Below are 27,234 nucleotides of genomic sequence, written 5' to 3'. Positions count from 1 at the left end.
ATAGTATGTAACCATAAAAATGGAGCAGCTTTTTCTTCTCATTGTAATTGGTCACCTCATAAAAATCAGTTGACATCACAGGGCATCTTTTCTGAAAAGTTTAAATCATCATGGAATGTTAATTCAAATTAGCTCTTTTAAATGAAATGATTTGAGATTTTTGATTCAACAATTTTAACATGGTTCAGTGGTTACATAAGAAGTTATGTTTATATATCTTATTTTTTCTTGAATGATGAGGTGGGACTGCGTTGCTCCGCCTTGCTGTGCTTGGTAGAATTCTTGAATCTACCAGACACTGTGGCTGGTGGACCAAAAGTGGACCAAAATTTCATTTTTGCTGCTGAATCACACAATAAAAAATGATGAGACGTGTTTAGTTACAAGTTCTGTATTATCAGTAGTATTTTAGCATCGCATAATAAATCATTGTAAGAAGTTAAGAGAGAAATAGTGAGCCACTCCTTTCTAATGGAAGAATATCTGCTTAATATGCCAGCATACCAATGTATCACTTAAACCCTGCTTGTATCCTCTAGAGATCATAATGGACTTTTTCCTTTAGCTCATCAAAGCATCATTCTTTTGGTCTTGGTCTGCATAAGATTGTAGTTAAATGTGTTTTACTAACTAAAGTTATTTTGTCTTTTACTTGTCAGAATGTGGAAGCCCAGGAGCGTGAAGACCAGAGTGCTGGCAGGGCCACCAAGCTGGTGAAGGGTAAGGTGGGCAAACCCAAGGTGAAGAAGTTGCACCTGGAGGAGACCTTGCCCTCACCATTCGGCCGCAGGGTGGAGCCACCAACTCAGCCCATGAAAGCTGACGCCGCCAAGAAACTGCCCAAAAAGAAGAAGGTAGCAACTCTTTGTTTTTGTCCAAAGGCAAAGCAACTGGAAAATAACAGTTGAAAACTCAGTTCTCTTGAGAGATTACCTGATGTAAAACTGCCAAAATAAGTGCAGAAATTCCATGAAAATTTGTTCACGTGATGAGAAGACTGTGCCATCACCCAATTAATGCCTCTCAAGGACAGTGTCTAATAATATCAATATAGTTCTGTGGGGGAAGGATTTGACAAGGAGCTTATCATCTTCAGACACCATGCTCATTCACAGCAAGACATACTTTTCAATATTTTTTAAATATTTTCTTTATCAAGCCAAGTCAGTTTGTCATAGTGAAAATTCTACAAATCATTTATGTCCACGATGTAAAAGGTTAAACATATGTGAGATAAAATGTAGTCTTTGCAAGCTGTGTTTCCACTACCTGACTTGACCTTAGGTACACCACCACAGTACCACCACCACAACAAAAATAAATTTAAATTGAATCCATTGAAAGCTGTTTCTCATGAAACATACTGTAGTGTAGAATAATTAAAATATTAAACTTTGGACAAGAGAGGCATGTGGTGGTGTTGACCCTCTACATTTATTCATTAAAATGTACAAAATGTGAAGAGCTGCTGTTTACCTGAAGCAGGCTGAGCAGCAGAATCCACATGAAGATTACAACTGAATAGTGCTGGTTTTACCTGCAGATCTACTTGAGTCATGAAGGACGGATGAGATGGAGAGGAGAAACTTAAAACATATTTTGAATAATTTAAGGTTGTGTTTGTTTACATCAGCGTGTGTAATATTTTGCCTTCGTGTTCATTTTATTTAAACAAAAGAGATCAGTGCACTATAGCGCCACCAGTGGCCACAAATTATATTGGGTACCTTTAGTCTCAGTAGTCATTTCAAAACTGCCTATAGACAGCCATCAACTGCAAACGTCTGAATGATCATGCTCAGTGTCGTCATCCTAAAGCTTCTGTTGGCAGAAAATCAAACTGTATGTTTTGTTCTCAGGGTGACTCAGACCTGGCAGTGAAGATGGAGTTTGATGATGATGGTTTGGGCGTGGAAGGAGGAACAGGGGAAAACACAGCAGCCAAGCCCAAGACTCCACGAGTCAAGAAAGAGAAGAAAGAGCCTGGTCAGTATGTCTTCCAAAGAAAAACCTCAATTCATCTCTTTTTCTTGGAATCTAACAGATCAATAGCATGGCTTCCACGCAAGTTGAATTTCTATGTATGTGTCTCTATACATCATAAGTTATAATATTTTTTTATCAATCAGTATGTAAGCTAAAACAGGAGTAGTTCAGTCTTCAGACATCTCTGTCTGTTTTGGAAACTTATTTATTGGCCTCAACCCAGCCAATGGAAAAGCACCTGATTTATAGTCTATAGTTCTGAGACATGTCAAAAGTTTGCTGAAGATGAGTTAGATGAAAACAAAGTTAATAGCCTAAGAGATTAAGATATTCAGCGCAGCCCGGTGATGAGAATCAGAAAAAAAAAAACTGACAATCTGTTAAACTTACTTGCAGGAGCTCCTCGGGGGAGAAAACCAGCCGCGCCCAAAGCTAGCTCAGCTAAGAAGGTGAAGAAGAGGAACCCCTGGTCTGATGACGAGTCCAAATCGGACGACGAGCTGGAGGACAGTGAACCCATCATCCCCAGAGAAACCAAGTCTCAGAGGGCATCAGGTGGGGTTTGGAGATATGAACATAGTATCTCCAATATTTTCTCACGTTTTAAGCTCACAAAAGGCCCTCTGATATTTTCTGTTTTGTTTTTGTTAAGATTAGTTTAAAAACCACTGAAAAAATACATCCCAGTGGTAAAAAAAGTACAAGATTCTCAGCCTTAACACAAAACATATTTAATCTACAGAATGTTAGGGATGCTTTCTCTTTGCAAGAAGTGCACTGATACATGACACTCTGTAAAAGATACTATCGCTCATTGATGTCTCATATTAAAGCTGTACCAGACTCAAAAGAGCAGATGTAGATCAAGAGCAGTATTTTTAATTACTGAGACAAGTTAAATTTGGATTGTGCAAGAGGCTGTCCCCATCCATAATGATTTATACATAGAGGTGAAAAGCACATCAGTTCATCAAATAATAATATAAAAAAGTTATTCTTACATATTTGACCTCAGGAGACAGCACAAGATTTGATGGAAGGCTTGTTTCTTGACCTTGGCATAAAAAGCTAAATACAAACTCGTAGAAGGTTTTCACATTATACACGTGCTGCTGCTTTGAGCAGAGTGACATTCAACAAATTGAAGCCAGGTGCAAAAACAGAAGTTAATTTCTTTCTTTTTTTTTTTTTAAATAACTTTCACGATTGCACCTTCATGCTTGCGTAATCTCTGCCACGTCTGCTTTTTATTTAAGGTTTCAGACAGCGAATAAAGAGAGGGTTTAATCAAATGGATATGCAGTGTAGTTTTGACTCTTTGAATAGCTGCTGGGACGTGTTTAAGGGGTGGGCTCATGAAATGCACACAGTGAATGCAGATAGCTGTGTGAAAGGTATGAATGGAAATTAAAGGCGGATTGGCTCCCAGGATATATCAGGATCTCCCTCTGAAGGCAAATTGTAACAAAATTTTACCCAGTGACGATGTGCGATCATCATATTGCTCCTCCCTTGCATTAGGCAGCTGGTAGCATTTCATTCCAGATTGAGCTCTGTGTCTTCATGCCGCCTGGGGCTGAATGTAACTTCAGAACATTTTCTGAGTCTGATTGGCTGCTGTTGGCTAGATGAGTCTGAGGTTGCAGTCTGATGCAACCCATCTGCAATAGGGACTGATTATTCTACCGGGCGCAGGAATCCAGAGGGAAAAGAAAGAAGCGATTTGACACAGACAAACTTAAAATAAACTGTGTTCCCCTCTTGTCTTTCAGCTTCCAAGCCCAAATACACGTTTGATTTCTCGGAGGAGGAGGAAGAGGAGGAGGATGAAGAGAACGGTGGTGACGACGATGATGTGGCTTCCTCTCCTGTGAGGTCTTACAAAGATGACTTCTCCACATCTGAAACCAAGAACCGCTACAACGACCACGACGACGATGATGACGACGATGACGTAGAAGCCTATCCTCCTCCCAAACAGACAACCACGTAAGACTTGAGCCAGAATTTAGGACAGCACTGGAATACATCAACACAGATGCTTAAGCCACATGGTAAATTGCTGATAACTCATTTTACCTTTCTGTCTCTGAAGGTCCGCACCAGCAGCTAAAAAGAGCATCTTCTCGTCCAAGTCAGCATTCTCTGAAAAAAGCAATGACAGTGGTGAGTTGGGGAAATGGAGTCGTCGTAACAGGCTGAGAAGAGGATCTAAATACAAAAAGAGCAAACCGAACACAAATGGCAGTTCTAGCATGTCAACATTAAGTAGAAATGAGTCAGTGAAAAGTTTGAAGTAATGAGTTACGTAGCAGGCAGGTGATGTCACCACCTGTCGTCCTGTATGGCGACATCACCTGACACCAAAGACCAGGCGCCCTACTTTTCACCACTAGGGGTCAGGCTTCACACTCATTTCAACTCAACTCAAGTGTTTATTTAAGTGTTTGCCATTTGCTGCATAGTGTACAGACATGCGTCAAAGATCCATAACAAAACAAGGCAACATATTCACAAGTATATCATTTCAAAAAGCCTTAAGATGCTCATATATTGTTCTTCCATCTCAACAGCATTATGGATACAGTGGTCCCTCGTTAATCGCGGGAGTTACGTTCTAAAAATAACCCGCAATAGGCGAAATCCACGAAGTAGTCAGCTTTATTTTTTACAATTATTCTAGATGTTTTAAGGCTGTAAAACCCCTCACTACACACTTTATACACTTTTCTCAGACAGGCATTAACATTTTCTCACTTTTCTCTCTTGTTTAAACACTCTCAAAGTTCAAACCTTCGTAGAAAAATAAGTCCAGTATAACGCTGTTAAAAAAAAAAAAAAAGCATGCAAAATTGCACCAAAAAAATCGTTGAAGGCCGTGAAAGGTGAACCGCGTTATAGCGAGGGACAACTGTTCATGAATAGTACACGTAACAGCATGATGTGTGAAAGGGTCACCCCAAAGAAGCTATTTAAAGCTTTTTAAGAGGGGGCCCAGTTTCGCATAATCATAGCAATGACAAACAGGATACTGGCCAATATCCATAGTTGTAATTAAGTACAGACACACACAACAGACAATCCCAAGAAAATAAAATCGGAATACCAATCAGCTCATCTATAAACAGTAATCTTCATACAAACATGTAATCAATCATATGTAGACAGGAGTTGGTTTTTTGATTTTTTTCTTAAAGGTGGAGACAGGATGTGACATTTTTAATGTAGCATCAGGCTCATTCCAGATCTGCGGTCCTCTGCACACGACACTGAAGCTGGTGCCTTTTAGCCTTCGTTTTTCCCCAGTGATTATGTGTTTTTCTCTAGTGTTATGGGTGTGCAGAGGAAGACAGATTGGGATGAGATCACGTAATTTATGATTTAGTTTATGAACAACCTGGTACATCATACAATCATTCTGGAGGTAATTGTACTCTGCAAGCCTCAAGAGATTGTAATGACGGAAAAGTGGTCTGGTAGGAGAATTAAACTTTTTTAAGTAACTTGGAAATGTGTTGCACCAGATGACATATTATTGTTATCAAGGTGTAGGCAATACAAACAAGTGAGACAAACAGTATGAGGATATACAGAAGCAGCAGATTTGGGTCATGTCCATTCCCAACTGTTAGCTTAATGAAAGCCTGCAGATGTATGAGCCTCATGTAGAGCATGAAGCAGGCAGTGACAACATGAAGGCAGAGGGTTTACTGTGGCATGACTTTGTCTTGCAGACGGGTCCAAGTCTGACAGTGACGACGGCAATGGCCCAGTCTTCTCCTCTTACTCCAGCAGCTCTGCATTCGAAAAACCATCGCCAGCAAAGAAAGGTAATGCATCGCCAGCTCCAGCAGAGGGAGCACTAATGCAACTCAACAGTTAGTTTTTTCCCCTTTGGGTAGGGGGTTGTTTCATTAGTGAATACTGACTAGTTGGTGAAGTTGGTGACACCAACATGTTGTGAGTGCATGATCATTATCAGAATCACAGCATGATGTAAAAAAAGACAAAAAAAAAAAAAAGATCAAAAATCATAATGATTAAAAAAGTGTTACATTATATTTGAAATGTAAAAATGTAGAGCAGGCTTTTTGTGTTGCTTATATTTGTGATACAGCACTTTTTTTTTTTTTACTTTATGTATTTTATGAATTCTACTACTAAGATTCTTATTATGTAAATGTAAGGATCTTTCTAACAGGCAGGCTTTTATTTGTGAACTGTAACAGCCAAGAAGCCCTCCGATGCAGCTCCCAAACCTAAGAAACCACCAGCACCAAAAGCAAAGAAACCAGACAAGTCCATCTGGGACTCGGACTCTGATACTGAGTCCAAGAAGCCGTCACCAGCTCTTAAAGGTACCACCCTATCCTCCAGGTTTGGAGGCCTTGTGTTCTTTCCCCATCACATTGTGTGTTTTTGGTGACCTTTTTGTTTTGGTGAGCAGGTAAAGGCAGGGGGAGGAAGAGGAAGCCGTCTGGCTCTGAGGAAGACGACTACAGTCCAGTGAAGAAGCCAGGAAAAGCTGCAGGCAGAGTGAGTTTTCTTTTTGGTTTTTCCATGTGGTATGGTTGTGGCCATCATGCTTGTATTCATGTGTAGATGTTGGTGAATGGGAAAGAGGTATAAATTACAGATTCACCAGGTGTGAAAATGCTTTTTCTCTTGCGGTACTATTTCTCTGTTTACCAAGAAATCAAATATACATATACTCTGACAGAAGTAATGTTTTATTTTTTATCTTACTTTTCAGCATTTCTTATGAAAAAAAAAATATAAAAAAAAGTCTTGGAAAAATACCAGGCTATACAACCCAAGTTAAAAATTCTCTGGCACAACCATTTATAGTAAAACTGAGCTTTGGAAGTGTTGGGCTGTATAATCACTCAGGTGTTTAAAAAAACACTTATAGCTCATAAATAAATGCCAAAAAAGTTAAAAAAAAAAAAAAAAACCCAAGAAGTCTGTGTGCCCATTTTTTGTGGAATTATAATTATTTGTGAAAGTTCTTTCAGGTTGTTACTATAAAGCTGTCACCTGCAGACTCTAACTGCTGGATCTACTTTTCAGTTCAAATAGGAAAATAACAAAAATAGAGCATTCAGTTTTCTCAAAAAATGGGAACCAAGACTTGTTGTTTTAAAAAATATATTTCTATACAGGTTTAGTGTTGCGTAAGGTAGTTATCTGAATGGCAGTGACTCCAGTAAATGATTTCTTCTCCCTCTGTGTAGAAGTCAAAGAAAGCCACATCTGATGATGATGATGTTGACGGGAACAGCCTGAGCATGATGGATAACGTGTCCCGTGATCGGCCGGGTCGGGCCAAGAAGGAGGTGAAGTACTTCGCCGAGTCAGACAATGAGGAAGACGACGACGACATGTTTGATTAAAGCAACATTAGTCACGTTCAAACACACTCCACTCGTATGGAAATTTCCTCCCGTGTTCCCACAGACTTTTGTACATTTCCCTGTTTCATTTTGTTTTCTTTGATGGTGATGTTCAATGATTTTTAATGTGTAGGTGTTTTACACTTTTTATTATACATATACAGGTTTCTTTTTTTATTCTCATTCAAATGTTATGTATTTGTCCGAAGCGGCTTTTAGAAGTTTAGAACGCTGTGCTTCAGCACATTTTAATTGTTAAAATACTATGTACCTTTTTGAACATGAAGTTGAAAGTAAACAATGAACTGTAAAATGATCTCGCGGCCTTGGGATTTTTTTGGTTTGTTTTTTTGCAGTTTCACACTGACTAGGTTTCTTCTCCACGACATCTGATTCTATACCTCAGAAAATCCCAAATCCACAAAGATATGCACACAATAGTATTTTAAAATAAATATATTTTATTACTTTGCCAGGACAGTTCTGCCAGGACAGTTCATGGTAAAGTTAAACAGTATATGAACATAAAAAGCATTGTTAATGTACAAAGACGATATTTAAAATGGAGAGCGAAAACAGATCGAAGCTCAAACCTTGGAGCAGCTGTAGGGCCATCTTCACCTTACAGGCGGGTAGCAGGGGCTGATGGGATAAAACCACAACAGCACCCCCACTCCCTCCCCACCCTCGTGTCCCCTGACAAGACAAGATCATCATGTCCCGTAATAACACAACAACTATACAACACTGCATATGACTGGTGGTGAGGTTCTCTGATACTGATGGAAAAAGGCGGCTGTGGAAAATCTGTGATGCCAACCAACAACACCTTGAGGACAGATGCAACAACAGAGCCACTTGGATGATTAATATTGAGGTTCACAGTCGTGTTCTCTGGCTCCTAGCTGACATGTTTCATCTAGGGTTAGACTGATATATGGTGCCAGTATTAGCCTTGTGTTAAAAATCTGCCCAGTCAATGTCATCCACCTCTGATAAAACTGTAGTGAGAGTTTTAGTGTCCTAAGGAGCGCTTCAAATTCCACCAATGTCATTTTTGTATTTGAAAATGGCCAATTATAAGGGGAGAATCCACCCTAAAACACTTAAGCAGTTGAGTTTGATAGCAGTTAATGTGTCACCAATCTAAAATGTCAGTGGTAAATGTCAGGTTTTTGTGTTGGTCCCTCGATCAAAGCAAGGGCCACCATTTTGCACTGAACACTCCTACAGGGAGAATACTCCGACAGTGTAGCGTTTTCACTTAAGAAAAAAACCTGCTGTGTCTCTGAATTAATGACAATTATTCCTGAATTCAGAGAAAAGTTTCATGGAAAAAAAAAATGCGGTAATGATTTAATTAATTGAGAAAAACTACTGATTTTTTCCTATGAAAACCTTTATCAAATTTCTGAGATAAGTAACTCATTAATTTAAAAAAAAATCTCGTTTTACACTAAAAAAATTCTTGTCAGAATTCTGAGATAACTGTCATTAATTCAGAAAAACAGCATTTTTTTTTTCTCAGCTGAATGCATTAGGCTTCCTTAGACGAGGCAAGCTGTTTCTATGTAAGTGCTTGTGATAACACATAAGCTATTCCCCCATGCCAACTCAACAAATTCACACTCTTTCTCTGGGGCTTGACTAAAGTCATTTCTGAAAATACAAGATTGTGGCTGCATGAGAGGAAAAGCATCTGAGGGTGGGATTTCCCTGAATAGCCAATCTCAATACAAACAATATCAGTATCAGCCTTCAAGAACACATATCGGTCAAACCCTAGGTCAGAAGTTAATGTTGTCTTCACCAAATAGCTGTCAATTGATTGGGTTTGATTGATTGACGACAGCTGATTGGCTGATTCCTGGCTGGAGAGAGGGGGGGAGCAGCTCTGTTGCTTTGACATGACACAGGAACAGAACATATCGTCCGTATCGGTACGCTGAGGTGAGTTGGTCGTCCGTTTGTCCCACCGGTGGGCTTCTCATTGTCCAACAGCGGTATAGGGGTGGGGGCTGGGGAGGGGCCGTGGGGGGACGGGGTGCCACCCGGGAGCCCGGAGCGGCACCTCCGAGCTACAGCTCCTGCTTCCATTTCGCTGGGATGCCAGTTGATGTTCCCAAGGACAAAATAACAAAAGCGTTTTTTTTTTTTTTGTTTTTTTTTTTCCACAGAGCTGCCACTTGGAATGCAAAGCACACACCATTTATATAACATCTCTGCAGTGAGCTAGATAGTAAAGAGTATTACAGTTACGTCGGTACAACATTCAACAGAAATAAACAAGTAAATTCAGCATTGTGAGTTGTTTCCTAAAGGAACAGATCATAGTCCCTGCGGTGTCCGGGGTGCCTGAGGGGCTGGCTCGGACGCTTTAGGGGTGGATGTGGACATTCTTCGGCTGTGAAGGTTTTCCAGCTTCAAAAAACAAACGAATAAAATCCAGAAAATTAAAAATTAAAAAAAAAAAAAAAAAAAATCAACCAATATGCCTCCATTCATCTCTCACCAGGAGAGCAAGACACAGAGAGAACCGAGAGAGAGAGAGAGCATTTCCTATGTTACAGTGAGATAGAATATTCCTTAACACTGCATATCATTCCAATAGAACTCCATGACATTGTTCACATTCAAAACATGTTAAAAAAAAAAAAAAAAAAAAAAACTGAAAACAGCTCTTTTCCCTTATGATATGTATTTCTAACCGGGGTTGAGATGTTGGTGGGCATGACGGGGGTGCGTTCATGTGTTCTGCTGAGACCCAGAAGCCTTCACCTCTCGTGGCCACCTCCTTTTTTTTTTTACCACTTCTGCTGAAATTTGGACCGTCGGAGAGGCTCCATGCGTCAGTTTGTGTCAGCGCGGTGTTGTCTTGACGCAACACCTGCTTTCTGAAGGTTGGATGTGTTTAAGTGCTACGGGCAGTGTTTCCCGTGTGCTGCGACAGACCCAAGAGTGAATGGGCCTGCCACTGAGCCACAGGAAACGCTTGGGGAAGGGTAACGGGGCAGGTGAAGGGATCTGGGTCCTTTAAGAGGATATCCAGAGTTTATTATTGTTCAGTATCGGCTGTGGAGAAAAGCAGCTTTCTAAGATTATCTTTTTTTTTTTTTTTTTTTTTTTTTCTTCGTAATATCAGCAGGGCTGCTGCATCCAATGTAAGACACACCATCTACTTCCCCCACCACTGAGATTAAGAGCTCCGTTGGATCTACCGTCCAAAGAGAAGCTTGACTTTCACTGCACTTCTCAGGGGTGAAAAAAGGTCATCTTGGAATCTCCTTTTGCATCACTGTAGCTTACACATGTCAGTCTGAAGAGCAAGGCGAACAAAGTTTTCTGGGTGGATTTTTTTTTTTTTTTTTCTTTTTTTTTTTTTTTTGGGGTCCCACCGTGTGCTTTCTACATATTAGTGTACAATCTTCCTGACGAGGCGGTTCGGTCACCAATGTTGGCTTTTTTTTTAAGGACTGCGATGCCCCCCCGTTTGTTTCACTGTTTCAAACAAGACACTTCATGTTAAGGGAACTGGGGAGGAGAAGGGGGGGGACGGGGGGGGTTGCTCTGCTCATAAGGCCATAACAGAGCCCATGTGCGTTTTGTTTTTGTTTCTTTTTTTTTTTGTTTTTTTGTTTTTTTGTTTTTTTTGTGGAACCCAGTTGCTAGTACATGCTGTTTAGCAATAGATACACCTTCATTAGATTGATGATGCACAGGCAATCGGGCAACAAGTGAAAGGTCTAAGCCATGGAGAGCTGGGAGCACACTAGACGACTCTCTCCAACTCAGAATTGCAGAGCATGCCACACAAACCAACTGCAGTTTGCTGAATCTCACAGTGCGTTCTGTCCTAGACAACTAGGGTTCTAGGGGATGGCAATCTGCAGAACTCCAATGCTTCCTCTTTTTCTAAATCCCCCACACCACCCCTAAGACTTAAGAAAAAATCAAACAAGACAAAGTTAGACGTGTTTGATTTTGTCTAAAGAATCCTAGTGAGTCCTAGGAGCGATAAGACTGAGTCCCTTGGGTGTCACACCACAGGACAGTTTGTCCTGTCAGTTCCTTCAGTCCCTTCTCAAGAAACTCTTAAGACTCTGCAAATGAGGACAAAGACTGGAAATCCAAGGGAAGGTCCCCGAGTGTGTCCCTAGCTTAAAGCTATGATCACATAGGAGGCTTTTCTCTCCTGCTCAAATACACTGACCAAGAGTCGAAGAAACTGAAGCGTTATGCCGTTCCCTAGCTAGCTAACCTGAAGAAACAAAGCAGATTGACACTGAAAATGCAAATGGACAAAGTGAAGTATGCTACTGCGCTGCTTGCTCTTGAGGAAGAGACTGAAGATCCTATTCGGAGGAGGATGTGGACACATGATGTCCTGTGGAGGACAGAGCACCATTTGATCATGTTGCTGAAGAGCCGGCCAGTGTCCTCTTCATGGGCTATTTCTGTCCGACAATAGAGCTGTTTGACTGGTGTTGTGCCAAAATTTTTATTCCCTAAAAAAATGTGTTTCCTTGGCAGTGTCTCCTCATGTTGTCCTTGGCCTGTTGTTCTGCACGAGGAAATGATGCTAGGGGAAATGTGCTTCAGAAATGACAAGGAGGCCGACGTATGGCCGGAGAGCTTCCTTGTAAAATCCCATCAATAAACACTTGAGGTTTGAGAACTCACTGCGGAGACGTCTCCGAGCAAGAGCTCACAATGAGGACACTTGGTAAACTATTTTCAATGGACTAATTTGATTGTTTGGGATCGTGTGACGTTCCATGGGGTGGAACTGAGGTGGAGACACACAACGAGAGGAAACACACACCTTCTGAGGGGAAACAAGTTTTGGCACAACACTGGCTTGCTCAGTTTGTGGAACCGTTCTGTTTGACCAGAAAATGACACTGATGGAAAATTCTGTGGAGACATGTTCCAAAAACACACCGCGTCCAACACACCGAGCTCAAAGTTTGGCAGAGTCGCCACCAAACCATTGAAAACGACTGCAAAGGGCTGAAAAAGTGTCCTATGTGATCATGGCCTACTTTCTGGCGTCTAACAAGAACAATCCAATTTCACTGATCTCTTCTGAAAGCACAGTAAGTTGATATACTGAGGAGTCATCCATCACAGTGAGTTGATTTTTCTAAATGAAATCTTGTGTACATGGTCTCAGCTCGGCTCCTTGCACTTCACTTTGCAGCTAAAAAGTTTTGCATTCAATCTGATGAGTGTGTATCGAAGGCTTTTGCTGTTGTGCTTCCCTCCTTTGAGGAAACAGCCGGAGAGACTCGGCCGTCGATGTGGAGGGAAGCTTTGCATTCTGGCGGTGTGGATGTACACTCATTCATGTAGAGACATGAACATAAGAGTTATAAAAGACAAAAAACAGCTTTAAATATAGGAACAAATATAAAATATTAGACTTCCATAATGTCTATATGCAGTAACATTCTAGATAACTGTTTTTTAAGGACTTACAATTAGCCCCCTTTAAACCTTGATGTATCGCCTCAAAGATAATATTTAAGACAATGAAAAAAGCACCACAAAATTCATCATAGAAACAGAGATCTAACCATACAATGGTATGTACAATGTATGCCAACAATACAAGATGTAGAGAGAGAGATGTAAAGACAGAGAGAGAGAGAGAGAGAGAGAGAGAGAGAGAGAGAGAGAGAGAGAGAGAGAGAGAGGAGTAAAACCACTTATCAAACTCCCGTCATGCAGGTAAGAATTTACACAGGAGACCTGAGGAGTATCATCTCTGTGTTCAGGTGCTTGTGAGGGCCGCGCCCTTCGCATTCACAGTCCCTGTCCCAGAGACACCACACCAAATAAGAGCTTGATTCAGAATTATACACAAAGCACTGGTCCTTTGAGGCCTCCGTGTTGTCATTTTCTTTTTAAGGGGGAAATCGATCGGGATTTGGGGAGAACGGGAGACAAAACTAGGGTAAGGACATGAGGAGAACGTAATAACAAGCGAAGGGGTGGCGGGAGGGGGCAGTCCACTCCATGCCCGACTGTCAACCTGTTATTTTTTGTGCAAAGGAATGTCAGAGAGAGTCTTGGAGTTCCCTGGAGCACCAGTACGTGCCCTCCCCCCACCCCCTGGGGCTCCTAGGCCTCGCCGCTGGGAGGCGTGGCCGTGGTGCCCTCAGTATCCGATGACTCGGGGGACTCCGGAGGGGCGGCGTCCTCCTTGGGGCTGCCCTTGCTGCTGGGGCTGGCCCCCCCCTCGGTAGAGGTGGTGCTGCTGCTGCTCTGGCCGTCCTGGCCCTCCGAGTTCTCCAGCATCTCCTGGATGAGCGGCGGCATGGAGCCTGGGATCTCCATCTTCAGAGAGATGACTCGCTCAGCTCCTGCAAGGCAACGCCAAGAGGACAGCACGTCACGAGCTTTCACACTGCCCTCGAGCCAGCGTCGCACAGATAAGGCTTTCTGGAGGCCGATACCAAGACTGATGCTTTTGGATCAAAGAGGCTGACTGTGGTGTCTGGGGGTTGGGTTGTATGGTTCCCTGGGTGTTACAGAAGTCCATGGTGGTGAAATCTCACTGGCTGCTCTGTGCTCCTCAGGGCTGCTGATCCACAACACTGGATTTCTATCTCTCCATTTATTGCCATAGCACAGCAAAACAGATTTTAGCATATAAACAAACAAACAAGCAGGTTTTGTCAATTAAAAACAACAAGTCAGGGTGCCCATTTTTTTCTGTGAAATTCCAAATATATCAGGTTTCCTTCCTGGGACAAGGTTACTATGTGGAAGTTACCTGCAGAGGCTACATGCTGGATCTACTTTCCTATTCAAACAGGAAAATAACAACAAAAAATTTTCCTCAAAAACCAGGATACCAGGGTAGCAGGATTTTTTTTTTCCGGCATAATCTACTTTATCTGTTCCTTTATGTGCTAAAAGTGTTCTTTTGGCACCGGCTTTGCTATGGAAGTGAATGGAGAGATAGAAAAACTGTATTGTGGATTAGCAGCTCAGGGGAGCACGGAGCAATAAATGAGGAGATTTCAGCGCCATGTGGACTCAGATCACATCCAGGGAACCAGACAAGCCGACACTCTGCCAGAGCTCAGTTTTGCTTTAAACTAGACTGTTTTCTTTGCCCTAAACCTTACGAGGAACCACTGTTTACCCGGGGATTCTTTTTCTAGTCAAAGTCAAAAAGCTTCTACAGTAGTTTGTGTGGTTTGCCATCTAGGAGCAATAACAACAATAATAATAACAGTAATATTAACAACAGTAACATTGAGGAGAAGCCTAAGCCTAACCCAAACAAGAAGGACATCACAAGAACAAGAAGCATCCTGAGCAGCTGTGCTCACCATCACACCGACTGGCTAAGCTCCAATTTGGGATAAAAATCCAGCGCTGCCAAACTAATATAGTGGCCTTCATTTCTCCACATGGAGCAGAACCTTCATTAATGTCCTTAGTAACTCGTGTGCTGACCTGCTGCTGGGGAAGAGGTGTACACTTGAGGCACAACAGGTGCTGAGTGAACAAGTTAAACATGACTGTTCCCAGCATATAATATGATTTGGAAATCTAGAACAGTGTGTGTGTGTGTGTGTGTGTGTGTGTGGGTGTGTGTGTGTGTATATATATATAACAGCAGCCATAGCTTCCTCAGGGTGAGAAGACTGTTTCGGTTAAATAAATTGGAAGGAGTGCTGCATTTCAAGAATCTCCTCCAACTCTGTATTTTCCTTTTTTTTCTTCCTCTCTCATGGAATCTTCTACTTCTGCTTCCCACGTCTAAAATATTTAATTCACATATATTCATCCTTATGTTCTAGTGTTACGACTAATCTAATCTAATCTAATCTGCTCAGATCTGGTCTCCTACCTTTAGCGCTGATGCTGCGTAGGTCGGTGATTTTCATGAGGGTTTTGGGGAACATGTGGGGTTTGCTTGGCCGACGTTTCCTCACATAGATCTTCAGCGCCTCCAGCAGCGGCTCCTGGAGCTGGTCCACCTTGGAGGGCTCCTCCAGGTCCTGACGGTCTGCCACACACACACACACACACACACACAAACACACAGGCACAAAGCAAGTCAGTCAGTCCACATGTTTACTCTGTCTGATCCACACAGGCTCTGGGTTAACACTGAGACAGTGTGAAGCCTGCTTTGATTAAGAGGGAAGTTTATTTCTGTTTATGTCAACTCATCTGCTGTCAGGGAGACATCACATAACTGAGCTGAACACAAATTAGAAGATTTTTTTTGGTAGTATTCAGTTTCCATAACTACAAGGTGTCCAAAACTTTGAAAATAGAATAAAAAACAAAAAAACCTTGTCAGAAGTGGCAGTCAAAGCCACACCTCCATTTAGACCGCTGCTTGTTTTCTAGGTTCCAACAGTTACTTCTGCTACTTGTTTACTTGGTGCTTTCCCATTGCAGACACGTCGTAAACTCATATTTTTCCTGGCTTTTGTCTAATCTGACACCTGCGATCCAAATGAGACTGGGTTTGTTAGGGTCAGACTGCTTTATGGGTTCACAGAGGCACCGCACCGCCCTCCTTACAGTATCACATATCAAAGGGTCCACGCCTTCCTTCTCCTAGTATGAAACACTTTGTTCTCTTGCTCTTTTTTTATATATATATTTTTAATATCGTCTGACAGTATCTCTCTCACCATTCTATTTCACCTTGGCAGGAATCTCTTTGTTTATTTTGTTTATGTGTCATTGAAATAAATTATACTCTTGTAATCATTTTCTTTTTGCATACTAATTTTCAGTTTGAAAGATACTGAATGGGGGCACGAATGTCTACTGTCAGCAGCTGGAGTTAAAAAAAAATACTGTAATCAGAATTGGTCTTAAAAAACAACAATAACAACAACAACATATCAGTCAAAGCCTAATGCTTATCCTTTTGTTCCTGATGTGGTTTCTTTAATGAGATCCACACTGCCAGCCTTTAGCACTTTATAAATGCAGTTTATCCCTGGCCAGGGCCATTTCCAATTATTTCAAGGCTCAGTCAGACTGTCAATAAAGACCTGCTCATGCTGCCACTGTCATTCTTTAACATGAGGTACCAGATGAGGCCAGAAGGTGGCAGTGTGCTCACTGAAATGAACCCACTGCTGGACCTCCAGCCCTCCCAGTCAAGTGTGAGATTACTGAGGAAATCAGATGTGCCTTGCGCTTTCGATGGATTATGCAAGAGGCTGTAATATTTGCTAAGGCTCTGGGGATTTAATATATACATATATATTGTTGAATGGAAAGCCAGCACCGATGCAGCGGTGATACACCGTCTAGAGGCTGACAATGACGATGATGAGTGGGGAGAAAGTGGAAAGTGACGGGACTTTGAAGCTGGGTAACTTAGGCGGGCGCGCAGTAAAACTTATTCTGTGTGTGTGTGTGTGTGTGAGAGAGAGAGAGAGAGAGAGAGTTGTGTCTTAGTGTCTGTGTAACCCGACATAGGGGAGTTACTCATGCCTCAGGTATCTTGGTGGAAAACAACCAGAGCAGACTCATTTCCTATGGGAGGGAAGTTCAAACATTCCACTCAGCTCGCTGACATTGAGACATACATCATCTCTCTCTCTCTCTCTCTCTTTCTCTCTCTCTCTCTCACACACACACACGCACGCACACACACACACACACACACACACACTCCCTCCCATGTTTGGCAGTCGAATACTGCTGCCTCACTGCTAGCGACCTGTGGGTGACCTGGTTTCAGACTCCCGCAGAGGCTGCCTTACTTTCATCCCAAACTGGGCTGCAGCTCAACTCAATATTTAACAGGAGCAATCAATAGCGGCTGACTATGTTGAATGGAAAGCAGTTGACCGTGATTTGGTATGGATTAGAGCAGTTAATTCATTTCACTTGGTGTGGAATGATTCCACGACTACAGCATCAAGTCAATTCAGGCTGTTGGAAATAAATAAATGAATAAATAAATAAATAAATACAAAAATCATCCAAATTCCTGCGAAAGCTAAGAAACAGTTAGAGAGTCCAGTTAGAGGCGTTTGTCTTCCTGGGTGAGGAACAGATCGAGGTTCCTGAAAGCCATCACTGATGTCACTGTGTTTTGGGCTGACATTCAATATCAAGATTATTACTACAAAAACTGCTACTATTATTACCATTTATAATGATTATAAATAATACAAACATACACATTCTTTTTTTTAGCATTTCTTGGAATCCAAAAAAAAAGAAAACTGAATTGACTCTTTCACTTCACTTGTTTTTTTGTGGTGGTGGTGTTTTTTTTTTTTTTTTCTTTAGGAAATTTTCTTGTAAATAATAATGATAATAATAATAATAATAATAATAATAATAATAATAATAATAATAATAATAATAATTCTATCATCATTATTATTAGTATTAGTACCATTATCATGTACAAATCTCTTGGGTAATTCTGTGGTGCTTTGATTTCAAATACATGATTATGATAAATACAAATACATTTTTCTTGTAAATGTATTCATTTTACTTCTATTCTAGTTTTCTAGTCATTTGTAGCTCATTTTTCAAGAGTGATTTTCCTTTGTCCCTCTTTTTTGGTATTTCTTTCCTGTAGTTTTCTTGTCTTTTATTTTATTTATTCATGTATTTATGTATGTTTGTACATACATATGTATTTATGTATGTATCTATGTATGTTTGTATTATTGTTGCTGTTTGGTAATTTAAAAAAATGCTTTTTTTTTGTTTTTTTTACTAACCTGCTAATGGCCTTTTTCTCATGTTACTGACAGAAATGAAGTGAATTTGCTCAGGTTGCAAAGGGTTAAATGTCTTATTAGACTGAATTAAAGTGAAGGATCAATACGGTATTGATCAACAGCATCATATTATCATACGTGAAGTGGAGCACACTGACTGACTGGTATGTATCCAGTCTTTTGTTTAAAAAGCTGATGACCAGCCCCGTGTCTCAGTGGGACTGTGCACGGCGTGTCCTTCCACTTCTTTGTCAGGCGCACTCCTCGTCTTGTCCCCCGGCCCCCGTCCCCCTCCCCCCTCCCCCGTCCCCCGTCCCCCTCTCTAAATGCCCAGCGGTCTGGCCGGGTTGCCCACCTCCAGAGATGAGACAGATGGCGCTGAGGAGGCCTGTCTCGGTGTCGTCCATCTCGATGGGCAGCAGCTGGTTGGCGAAGGTGAACACCAAGTCTGTGAGCGGGCCGAAGCCGGCGTTGTGCATCTGCGTCCGGTTGAGGGTCAGGCCGTCCGAGAAGGTCATGGTGTCCTGGTCGGGGGTGTACCTCGTACAGATGCGCAGGATCTGACAGGCAAGGGCAAACACACAGCGAGTCAGCAGGGACTACTTTACTGTCAGGGGAGGACAACATGGGAGGGACCCACAGCGCTTATCAACAGTGTTGATTTAGTCCATCAGATCTGCCAAAAACACTTTCCCCACATGGAAACGAAACAAACGTCAATCTTTGTTGACGACTAAATGTAATGAGATTCTTGTCAACAAATACAAAGAGATGAAAATGCAAGAAATAAACAAATGGAGGCTCAGGTCTGACCTCAGTGTGGAAGGGAACTGACATGTGGGCAAACTTTACCTCTGACATTCAGGGCAGTAGAAAAGCAAAAGCTAGATTCAAAAACACAAGAAGCTGTAATGAGGAATGGAGATCAGGCTGGGTATAAAGGTCACTAATGAATAATGTAATCAGGAATCCACAGGAAAAAAAAATGTGAAAAATGATTCAGTGGAATTAGATTAAAACTTTTCTTTTCACTCAGGCTTTGTCAACAAAAACTCAACTCCAACTAAACTCACCAAACTACAATGTGATTCCAACTTTTAGGCAAAAGAGTGAGACTAAATCAAAACAGGCTGGTCATGAAGACGGATGTCAATATTCAACATCTCTGCATTTAACCGCCTCCATGACGGATAATGATGCAGTTTTCCAGAGACCACATTTGGACCGTCATGAGACACAGACACTCTCCAGACAAATCAAATTGTGCGGTGCGTCAGCAGGTTTCATCAGACTGACACCGTGGCTCAGTGCTTTGCTAACTTTACATGACAAATGTATTTACACAGACGTTACTGAGGAGCTGAAGTGACACAGAGAACGAGCGGGGAGGAGGAATTGCACTGCAGGTTTTTATAGGCTGGAGAGCAGAAAGTGAGAGCGTTCTTCTATCCACTTGTTGTGATCAGGGAGGGAATGTCTGTCATATCGGAGGCAGACAGCACAGTCGGGCTCATAGAATAAAAGGCCAGTATCGACTCTGGATATCAGCTTAACCCCCCCACCCCCCAACACACACACACACACACACACACACACACCAAACAGGCTTCTGATGAGCAGAGACAGAATGGGACAGTGCGTCCAAAGTCTGAAACAGGTCAAACAAGTTTCACATCCCACAAAGAGACGCAGAGAAAACAAGCAAATCCAAAACAACGACCTTCCACACACTGAAAGAGAATAACCTTTGGGTCTCCCTGCTGCATTGTGTGTGTGTGTGTGTGTGTGTGTGTGCACCTATTAAAGCGACCAGGCTGGTGGATGTGAAGCCTATAGTAGCCTTTGAAGCTATTTGAGTGGGCTGGCTCTGACAGTGAGTGGCAGGCGTGTCTGCAACATGAAACAGAATAAAACATGGCTACTGGCGGTGACTCGCACCGGCTGGCCAGGCCCGTGCCTCCACACAAACACACGCGCGCATCCACGCAGGCACACACACACACTGTTTGATCTTTCCTCTGACACTCCCTCACCCGGCCCCTGTGCACAATATCTACGCCCTTCAGCAGAGGAACGTGGCGGTGAGCGGATGTTGATTGCTGAGCGAGAGCCAGAAAGTCAGCGCGGCCGGCCTTCAACTTGTCACCTCTGTGTCCCCGGGAGTGCGCCGGACGCCTTTGTCACATCTCACAAGTCCTGCTGCATCAGTCCACACAACTTCATCTGTTCACACAGCCATGTCAGGGAATATGGATGATATAACACACATTCACGTGCTGTTCACACCTACACCTGGACGCCAAATCCCACTTGTTACAGACTATCCCTTTAACCCTGCAGTGCTAAAACCCCAAGAAATAAGCACCAAAAGTTTTGGAACTTTTTTTCTCAACAGAATACACTGGGGGAAAAAAACAAGTGAAAAATAGTTGTGTTGCTACATTATATATATACACACACACACACACACACACACACACACACACACACATATATATATATAATTTTAAATATAAACTTGAAATATTTATGAATATATCTTTCTGTTCATTTTTTCTTGCAGATTTTCTATTTATTTCTGATAGTTTTGTTGTAATGCTTATATTATTTTTTTTTGATAATTTTATGAGATACAAATGTATTTATGTATTTATTTGTTTGTTTATTTATTCATTTTCTGTTCATTTTCTTGTCATTTTTTACAGTTTTTAAATTTTTCTGACAAATTGTAATTTCTCACTATTCATTTATTTATTTCTTTAAATCTACTGGCACATAGAAAGAGGCATGGGAAAATATATGCTGAATGAATATCTGCTGTTTTGGGGTTATATTTAGCTTCATCAGTTAGCACTCTCTTCCATATGAAATTAAAAACCACACAAAAGTTTGACCAATTACTAAAAAATAAATAAATAAATAAATAAAGTTAAAATTGACAGTAAGCCCCTGGTTGTTTGACAATCAGGTTTTGATGAGTGTGATACCATCTGAGCTGCCTGCTGCCTCTTTGATTTGCTCACTTCCTGCTTATTTCATGCACATCGCTCCTATATGTGGATTAGAAATCCACTGCATTCACACTTTGATGTTAATGCAGCCGAATGTCTCTGACCACCTGGAGCTGGTTTGCATGAGCAGATCTTCAATGCGTCTTGGGTGCATTTACACCTGAGTTTTATGTTTTATGTTTTATCCAATTACAATCTGGCTGCCCGGGACGTGTGTTAATGCAGGTGGAGGGGTCACAGTTGTGTCAGCAGTACTTAATACATGCATTTATGTATGATTTGTGTGTGTGTGCATGTGCGAACAGTGCGAGGTGGTAGTGCCAGTGCTGATGCTGACAGCAGGACAGACCTATTCCCTCTCCCCATTTACAGTAACCATGAGGCAAGTGAAAATGTAATCTGAAGAAGACGTCCAACAACAACTCTCCTGCAGGTTCAATATCTTGAAATTTGACCATTTTCTTGATGGAAATTTCACAAAACTCCAACGTGTCCAGTATTTCCTCCTGAATTTTATGATTGTGAGGGTGGATTTTCATCATTATGGCGCACTAAAACTCTACAACTACTACATCTATTACAAGCACTACAGCTGATGCTACTTTTACTGCTACCTGTACTGCAATTGCTACTACTAAAGCCAGCAAAGCCTTAGTTTGCTGATGAATTAGGATGCAGGGCTTGCAAACAGAAAACAGAGTCCCGATCATGGAGTAAAGCTACACGACTGGAGACGAGTCATGCCTTTCCTCACTTTGCTCCCACTTTCTCCTCCTTCCTTCCTCCCCTGTCCCTCTCTCCATCCTCACATCCCTCCCTGTGAGCAATGAATGCTAATCAAATCAGCGCCCCCACCTCCAAAAACTCCACCAAAGCCGAGCACGGATGAAAAAGAGAAAGAGGAGGAAGAGAAGCTGCCATCATTTGCCTTTTTCCATCTCATTAGCGCGGCTACATTAGTACAGTACATCGCTCCACTTAACAACTCCTAAATAACAAACAAATGCCCGGCCGGCAGCAGCAGTCGAGCGACAATGCAGACATTTCCGCATCTGTACTCCATAAAGAACACAGAGCATCATTAGCAAAAGCAGAGCAACTGCAGAATAACAACAACAACAAAAAAGAACAGAACAGAACAGACGACCATCCCAAAAAAGATTAGAGACTGAAAAACGTCCGAGTGTGTATAATCTAATCTCCACCACAGACAGCTATTCTACATAAAGAATTGAATTGACTGGGCCGATCAATTAATCTGATCTGGCTGACTCCCACTGGCCGGCTGAGTTGGTCATCCAATAAGGTCTGAGGAGTGGACTAATGGGAGCTGTGCTTGAGGTTAAGCCCACCAAGCCCCTGGAGAGTTGAGGCTACTGACCACAGAGCCTGCAAGAGGAAAACACATTCTCTCACACTGAAGAGGAGCAGCAGGAAATATTAAAATTACAGTTAAGTGCCAGTCCTGTAAAGCATGTTGTCAGTTTTCATGGCAGTGCTGTGGACAATGGTTCCTGGAAAGTTCTTAAGCTCATTTAGACTGAGGGAGCATATTAGTCTTGGAGTAGCTCTCATGCAGCTGTAGGGAAACGGGTTCAGAGTACAATGACAAATCTGCAAGAAAAGAAAAGACTGGGATGGTGCACTTGTGCAAACACAATAAATCAAGGCCTTAAACTACCTAAATTACTGCCTGTTTGTGTTTGCAAGCTACTGATGTAGACCTTAGAGATGATAAATGACTGGAGCATTTTTTCCTTAACATAAGCCTTGTGGTTAGGGGGGGAAATGAAAGAAGTGAGTGCATGTGTGCCATCGCAGCTGACACATCCTGGTTCTGACAAGCATCCTTGAACTAGTCTTTAAACTAATCGCAGCGATGTAGTTGATGCTTCATAGGCCTGAGGAGTCATTACTTATCCCTGATTGTTATTTTTGAGAGTTATGGGTAAAAAAAAAATCCAGCATCTATAAGCATACCTGTCAACATGAATGTTCAAATACATTCATCATGTCTTCCATTTAACTAAAAAACGTTTTTGGTCCTTTTAATCAGACATGGGATGTTTATTTACCTTGACAGTTTTGGAGGTCAATTGTCACTCTTCTCTGACAATGTCACACTAACCTCGCTACAACTGCCACCTACAGTACATGCAGGTTACTGTAGCGGGTGGCAGAGGTCAGACTGGGAATGGGCGGCTCGCCCCGGGGTATTATTATTATTTTTAATAAATGCAGGTTAAATACGGGAAATTTACGGGAAAATACTAATACGGGAGCGGGCCGGGAAAGGAGGGTAAAATACGGGAAAATCCCGGCCAAAACGGGATACTTGACAGGTATGTCTATAAGAGCAATGAAAATAAATTTCAAAATAATTTATGAGATTTGGACATTTGTTTGTATATGAAAAAAACAGATTTTTTCCATAACCTGAGCACCACTGGTGTAATTTTAAAAAGCAAACTGTTGATGGCTGATGACCTGTGGACTGTACTGACTCTGTTGTAATGAACAAAGAGGACAGACTGACCAAAGAAACAAACATGGCAGCTGGCTAATCAGGTGTTTCTTATGGGTTAGCAGCAAGGTGGAATGATTTCAGCCATAAACTTCTCAGGCACAGCCAGCAATATAATTACTGTGTGCCACAGTGTTTGCTTTCTGTCAGCAAAACACTGGTTTTGGTTGGGAAGCAGCAGCAGAATTCAGTGGATCTAGTCCCATTTAGAAAGAGAAATATGCCGCTGACGCTGCCTGGGGGGTTTCAGAGCAGCTGAGTAACTGACTGATTGGCCCTGTGTTGAGGCCCTACTTACCTGCATGCTCCCAAACTGTGACTGAGCAGCAGCACTGATGGAGGTCCTGAGAGACGGAAACATCTGCTCTCTGCTGCATGTCTGTAAACTCACTTCTGTGCACTTTGAGCCTCGTTTTCACCGCAAGAACTGCTACTTTTTGGAGGCTCTTGGCCCTCGTGCTTTGCCTGCTGCTCAAGACGTTGTGTGCACACATTAAAAACAGCAGTAAACAGTTCACTGAGTATCACTAGGAGGCATGATGATAGTTAATTTAACCTCCTTTTATTATAAGAATTCTGAGGTTTCGGCAGTGGTGTGCCTTCTTCAGAGCCTCAGGAACTGAAATTTCATTCTGGATATATGGTTTATAGGATGTTTTTTTTTTTTTCATCCATGTTTTGGCGGTTCTGATCCAATTGCGATACCTGAAGTGGGCTTCCCAAACAAACAGATGTAGGAGTGCAAATTGTTATGGCAACTGGATTTCAAAAACCTGAACAAATTAAGTGCACAGCAATGTATAATAAGCTACTAGTGAGTAGATTTGGCTCATAGTAATGGGCACTACAAGAGAATTTTCATTATTTTTTGGCATTTCTGCTTTATTTGACAGGTACAGTAGAGAGAGACAGGAAAGGCAGGGGAGAGAGAGGGGATGACGTGCAGCAAAAGGGCCGAGGTTGGATTCAAACCCAGGACACTGTGATCAGGACTCAGCCCTGGTACACACAGTACGTGCTCTTATCCAGTGAGCCACCAGGGCACCTGGGACTTTTCTAGTTTGACTGCAACACCAGCAGGCGGTGATGCTGTGGCGCTATACCGTCATCAGCACCATGCTTCTGGAAAGGCACTGCTGAAGAAGAAGAAACCCTCTGTGTTCATAGTCTATTGTGGATTAACTACAGAAATATTATAGAAATACCTCTATCGTGTTTCAGGATGAGAAACATCAGTCTGATATTCGATCCGTGATTTATGTCAGGATTTCCATCCATTATCTCATATACATTGAATGTGAAATGTGAAATATACAAGGGGAAGAAATAATGTTTTTGTTTGTTTGTTTGTTTTTAACGTAATTGTAGTTCTGAAGAAGTTGTTGTCTCCAGCATGTCACTGGACACTTGGTAAAATCAAGTGGGTCACCACCTAGCCAGTGCATCAAAACAGCATCTGCTGTGCAACGGCCAAGAGTGCAAGCAGCTGCTTTGACAAAGCCACAATGTACGGACTACGTTTAATCCTTAACACCAAATTGGCTCTGAAGTGCACCAACACATACCAGGATATCCAGGCAAGCAGCTTTCAGGAGCGTGATCTGGTCAGCGATGGTCAGCCCCGTGAAGCCAGGCACTCGTTTGGCAAATTCCACGATCTTGATAATGCACTTAGTGGCCAGCTCGCTGAACTTGTCCCACAGGCCCAGGTCCAGCCTCACACGGTGATCTGCACTCGAGTTCTGTAACACACACACACACACACGCGCGCACACAAGTGTCAGGCAAAAAGGCAGGCACTTTCGTCACCGCACAGTGAGCGCTGCTAATGATCTCCTCAGCCAACGCACTCCCCTTCACTCTGCTCTATATGTGTCACACTTATATAAATAGGCTCCATAAGGACCTGAGCTCTCAAAAACAGTGCCAGGATTGTTGTTGTGAATAAGCTGAGCTGAGCCAGTCGGCCTGGGCTGCGATAATGAGCTTAAGAGCGTCAGTGGGATGTTCTGGCAATGATGGGATGCAGTAATGGAGCTGTGACAGGTAGCATAGAGCACTTTGAAGCCAGAGGTGCCATTAATAGAGCTATACGGTCCAGAACCTACACAAACACTGGAGGGGACCTGAGATGGGTGGAGGCAAGGGAGCGATAAAGACATAGAAGGACATCACAATGTGCAGAGAGGCAAAGCTACTGTAAGCCATCAGGCTGAGGAGAGAGAGGAAAAGTGACAGATGAAAGGAAGGAGAGCTAAGTGTGTGAGCAGTGAGGCATTGTGGGAGGAAGAAGCTGGGAGAAGCAGAAATTGAGAGATTGACACCAGCTGTCCCATGAGCACTGAGGTTCTCTCATGGGAGCTGATGTTCATGCTGTGGATAGACTGATATATCAGTGTGCTGATATGTGGAGCCAATATTGGCCTTTTAGAAAAAAACAATCAAACACTGGCCGTCTGATCAATCAGTGTCGTGCCCCTCTGATGCAATGCAGGCCTCTCTGTGACCACAGCTAGTGAATATGTTTTATTGTTATGATTCTTTGATTTGATGTGTGACCAGGAAACGCGTTCCAGTTCATTGTAGGTGGATTTTACACAAGGGTGTGAAAAACCTGTGAAATGAAGCCCTGCCTTCCAGCAAAACTGAACTTTGGTCTATATCTCTCCATTCACTTCCATAGTGAAGCAAAGCCAGTCCCAAAGTGACACTGTCATCCACATCCTGGAAGTTCTGGTACTAATGTTTTGAGGAAATTAAAAGGTTCCACTCTTTTTTTTTTTTTTTTTTTTAATTGAAAAGTAGATCCGACAGGTAGCATCTGCAGGAAACTTGTTGCACTTGTTGTTCTTTTACAAATAATTGCAATTACACACACTGAAAAAAAAAATCATACTGGGACGTGTCGTTTTTTTTTTTTTATATTGGCAGAATTTGTTTTTGTTTAAGTGCTAAAAGTGGAATTTTGGGAGTGGCAGCTATGGAAGTGAATGGAGAGATAGACATCCAGTATTGTGGATTAGCAGCTCATGGGAGCACAAAGAAACTAATGAGGAGATTTCACCACCATGTGGACTCACATCACATCCAGGTAGCCATAAAACCCAACACTCTGCCAAAGCTCAGTTTTGCTTTATCATGCACTGTGTGATGTTTTGTGTCCACTAGATGCCATGGAGAGCAACAGCAAGCCTGTACATTAATTGTTCGCAAAGCTACTGCTCTCTCATGACTGCTGAGCACTTCTAAATCCAGTGCACATATTTGCAGAGGATGAAAAAAAAAAAACATCTAAAAACACTAACTCGGCTGGTCCACGTGAGTTGGTATTGATTTTTATATCATTACATCTCTATACAAAGCAGTTTCAGGACTATTAGCAGCTTCTGAAATCACACTGTGCAGCTTTAAGGAGCTGCTAGGCTAGAAATAACAATAGCATTAGTTTGCTTTTAATGGAGAGCTGAAGTGTGAGTATGAGGGTGTCGGTTCTCTATTTGGTGGAAAGACTGAAAATGTCTGTTGGTAACTTCAAGCCTTAAATATCAGCATCTGTCTTCAGCAATCCATTCTGCTTGAACTCT

The 27,234-nt window shown here is 42.1% G+C and overlaps 2 protein-coding genes across 7 annotated transcripts in view; one reads left to right on the top strand and one right to left on the bottom strand.

Moving 5' to 3' along the window:
- The window catches only part of top2b (DNA topoisomerase II beta), a 28,109-nt gene extending 20,413 nt beyond the window's left edge, over positions 1-7,696 (top strand). For all 3 annotated transcript variants that reach the window (XM_030062923.1, XM_030062922.1, XM_030062924.1), the window contains 9 exons: positions 660-854; positions 1,860-1,986; positions 2,383-2,541; positions 3,759-3,975; positions 4,082-4,152; positions 5,721-5,816; positions 6,216-6,344; positions 6,434-6,522; positions 7,221-7,696. In XM_030062923.1, coding sequence (XP_029918783.1) covers positions 660-854; positions 1,860-1,986; positions 2,383-2,541; positions 3,759-3,975; positions 4,082-4,152; positions 5,721-5,816; positions 6,216-6,344; positions 6,434-6,522; positions 7,221-7,379 — 1,242 coding nt within the window. In that variant the 3' untranslated portion in view covers positions 7,380-7,696. The remainder of the gene's footprint in view (positions 1-659; positions 855-1,859; positions 1,987-2,382; positions 2,542-3,758; positions 3,976-4,081; positions 4,153-5,720; positions 5,817-6,215; positions 6,345-6,433; positions 6,523-7,220) is intronic.
- Positions 7,697-10,423: 2,727 nt separating this feature from the next.
- Positions 10,424-27,234, bottom strand: part of LOC115368077 (retinoic acid receptor beta) — a 101,087-nt gene continuing 84,276 nt past the window's right edge. For 3 of the 4 annotated variants that reach the window (XM_030064054.1, XM_030064056.1, XM_030064055.1), the window contains 4 exons: positions 25,216-25,392; positions 18,471-18,675; positions 15,247-15,405; positions 10,424-13,744 (listed from right to left, as the gene is read on the bottom strand). In XM_030064054.1, the coding sequence (XP_029919914.1) occupies positions 13,503-13,744; positions 15,247-15,405; positions 18,471-18,675; positions 25,216-25,392 (783 nt within the window). In that variant the 3' untranslated portion in view covers positions 10,424-13,502. The remainder of the gene's footprint in view (positions 13,745-15,246; positions 15,406-18,470; positions 18,676-25,215; positions 25,393-27,234) is intronic. The other variant, XM_030064057.1, reaches the window with a different exon arrangement.

Source organism: Myripristis murdjan, chromosome 11 (genome assembly GCF_902150065.1).
Source record: "Myripristis murdjan chromosome 11, fMyrMur1.1, whole genome shotgun sequence".
Taxonomy (NCBI): Eukaryota; Metazoa; Chordata; class Actinopteri; order Holocentriformes; family Holocentridae; genus Myripristis; species Myripristis murdjan.
This window is presented reverse-complemented; position numbering and strand designations above follow the sequence as displayed.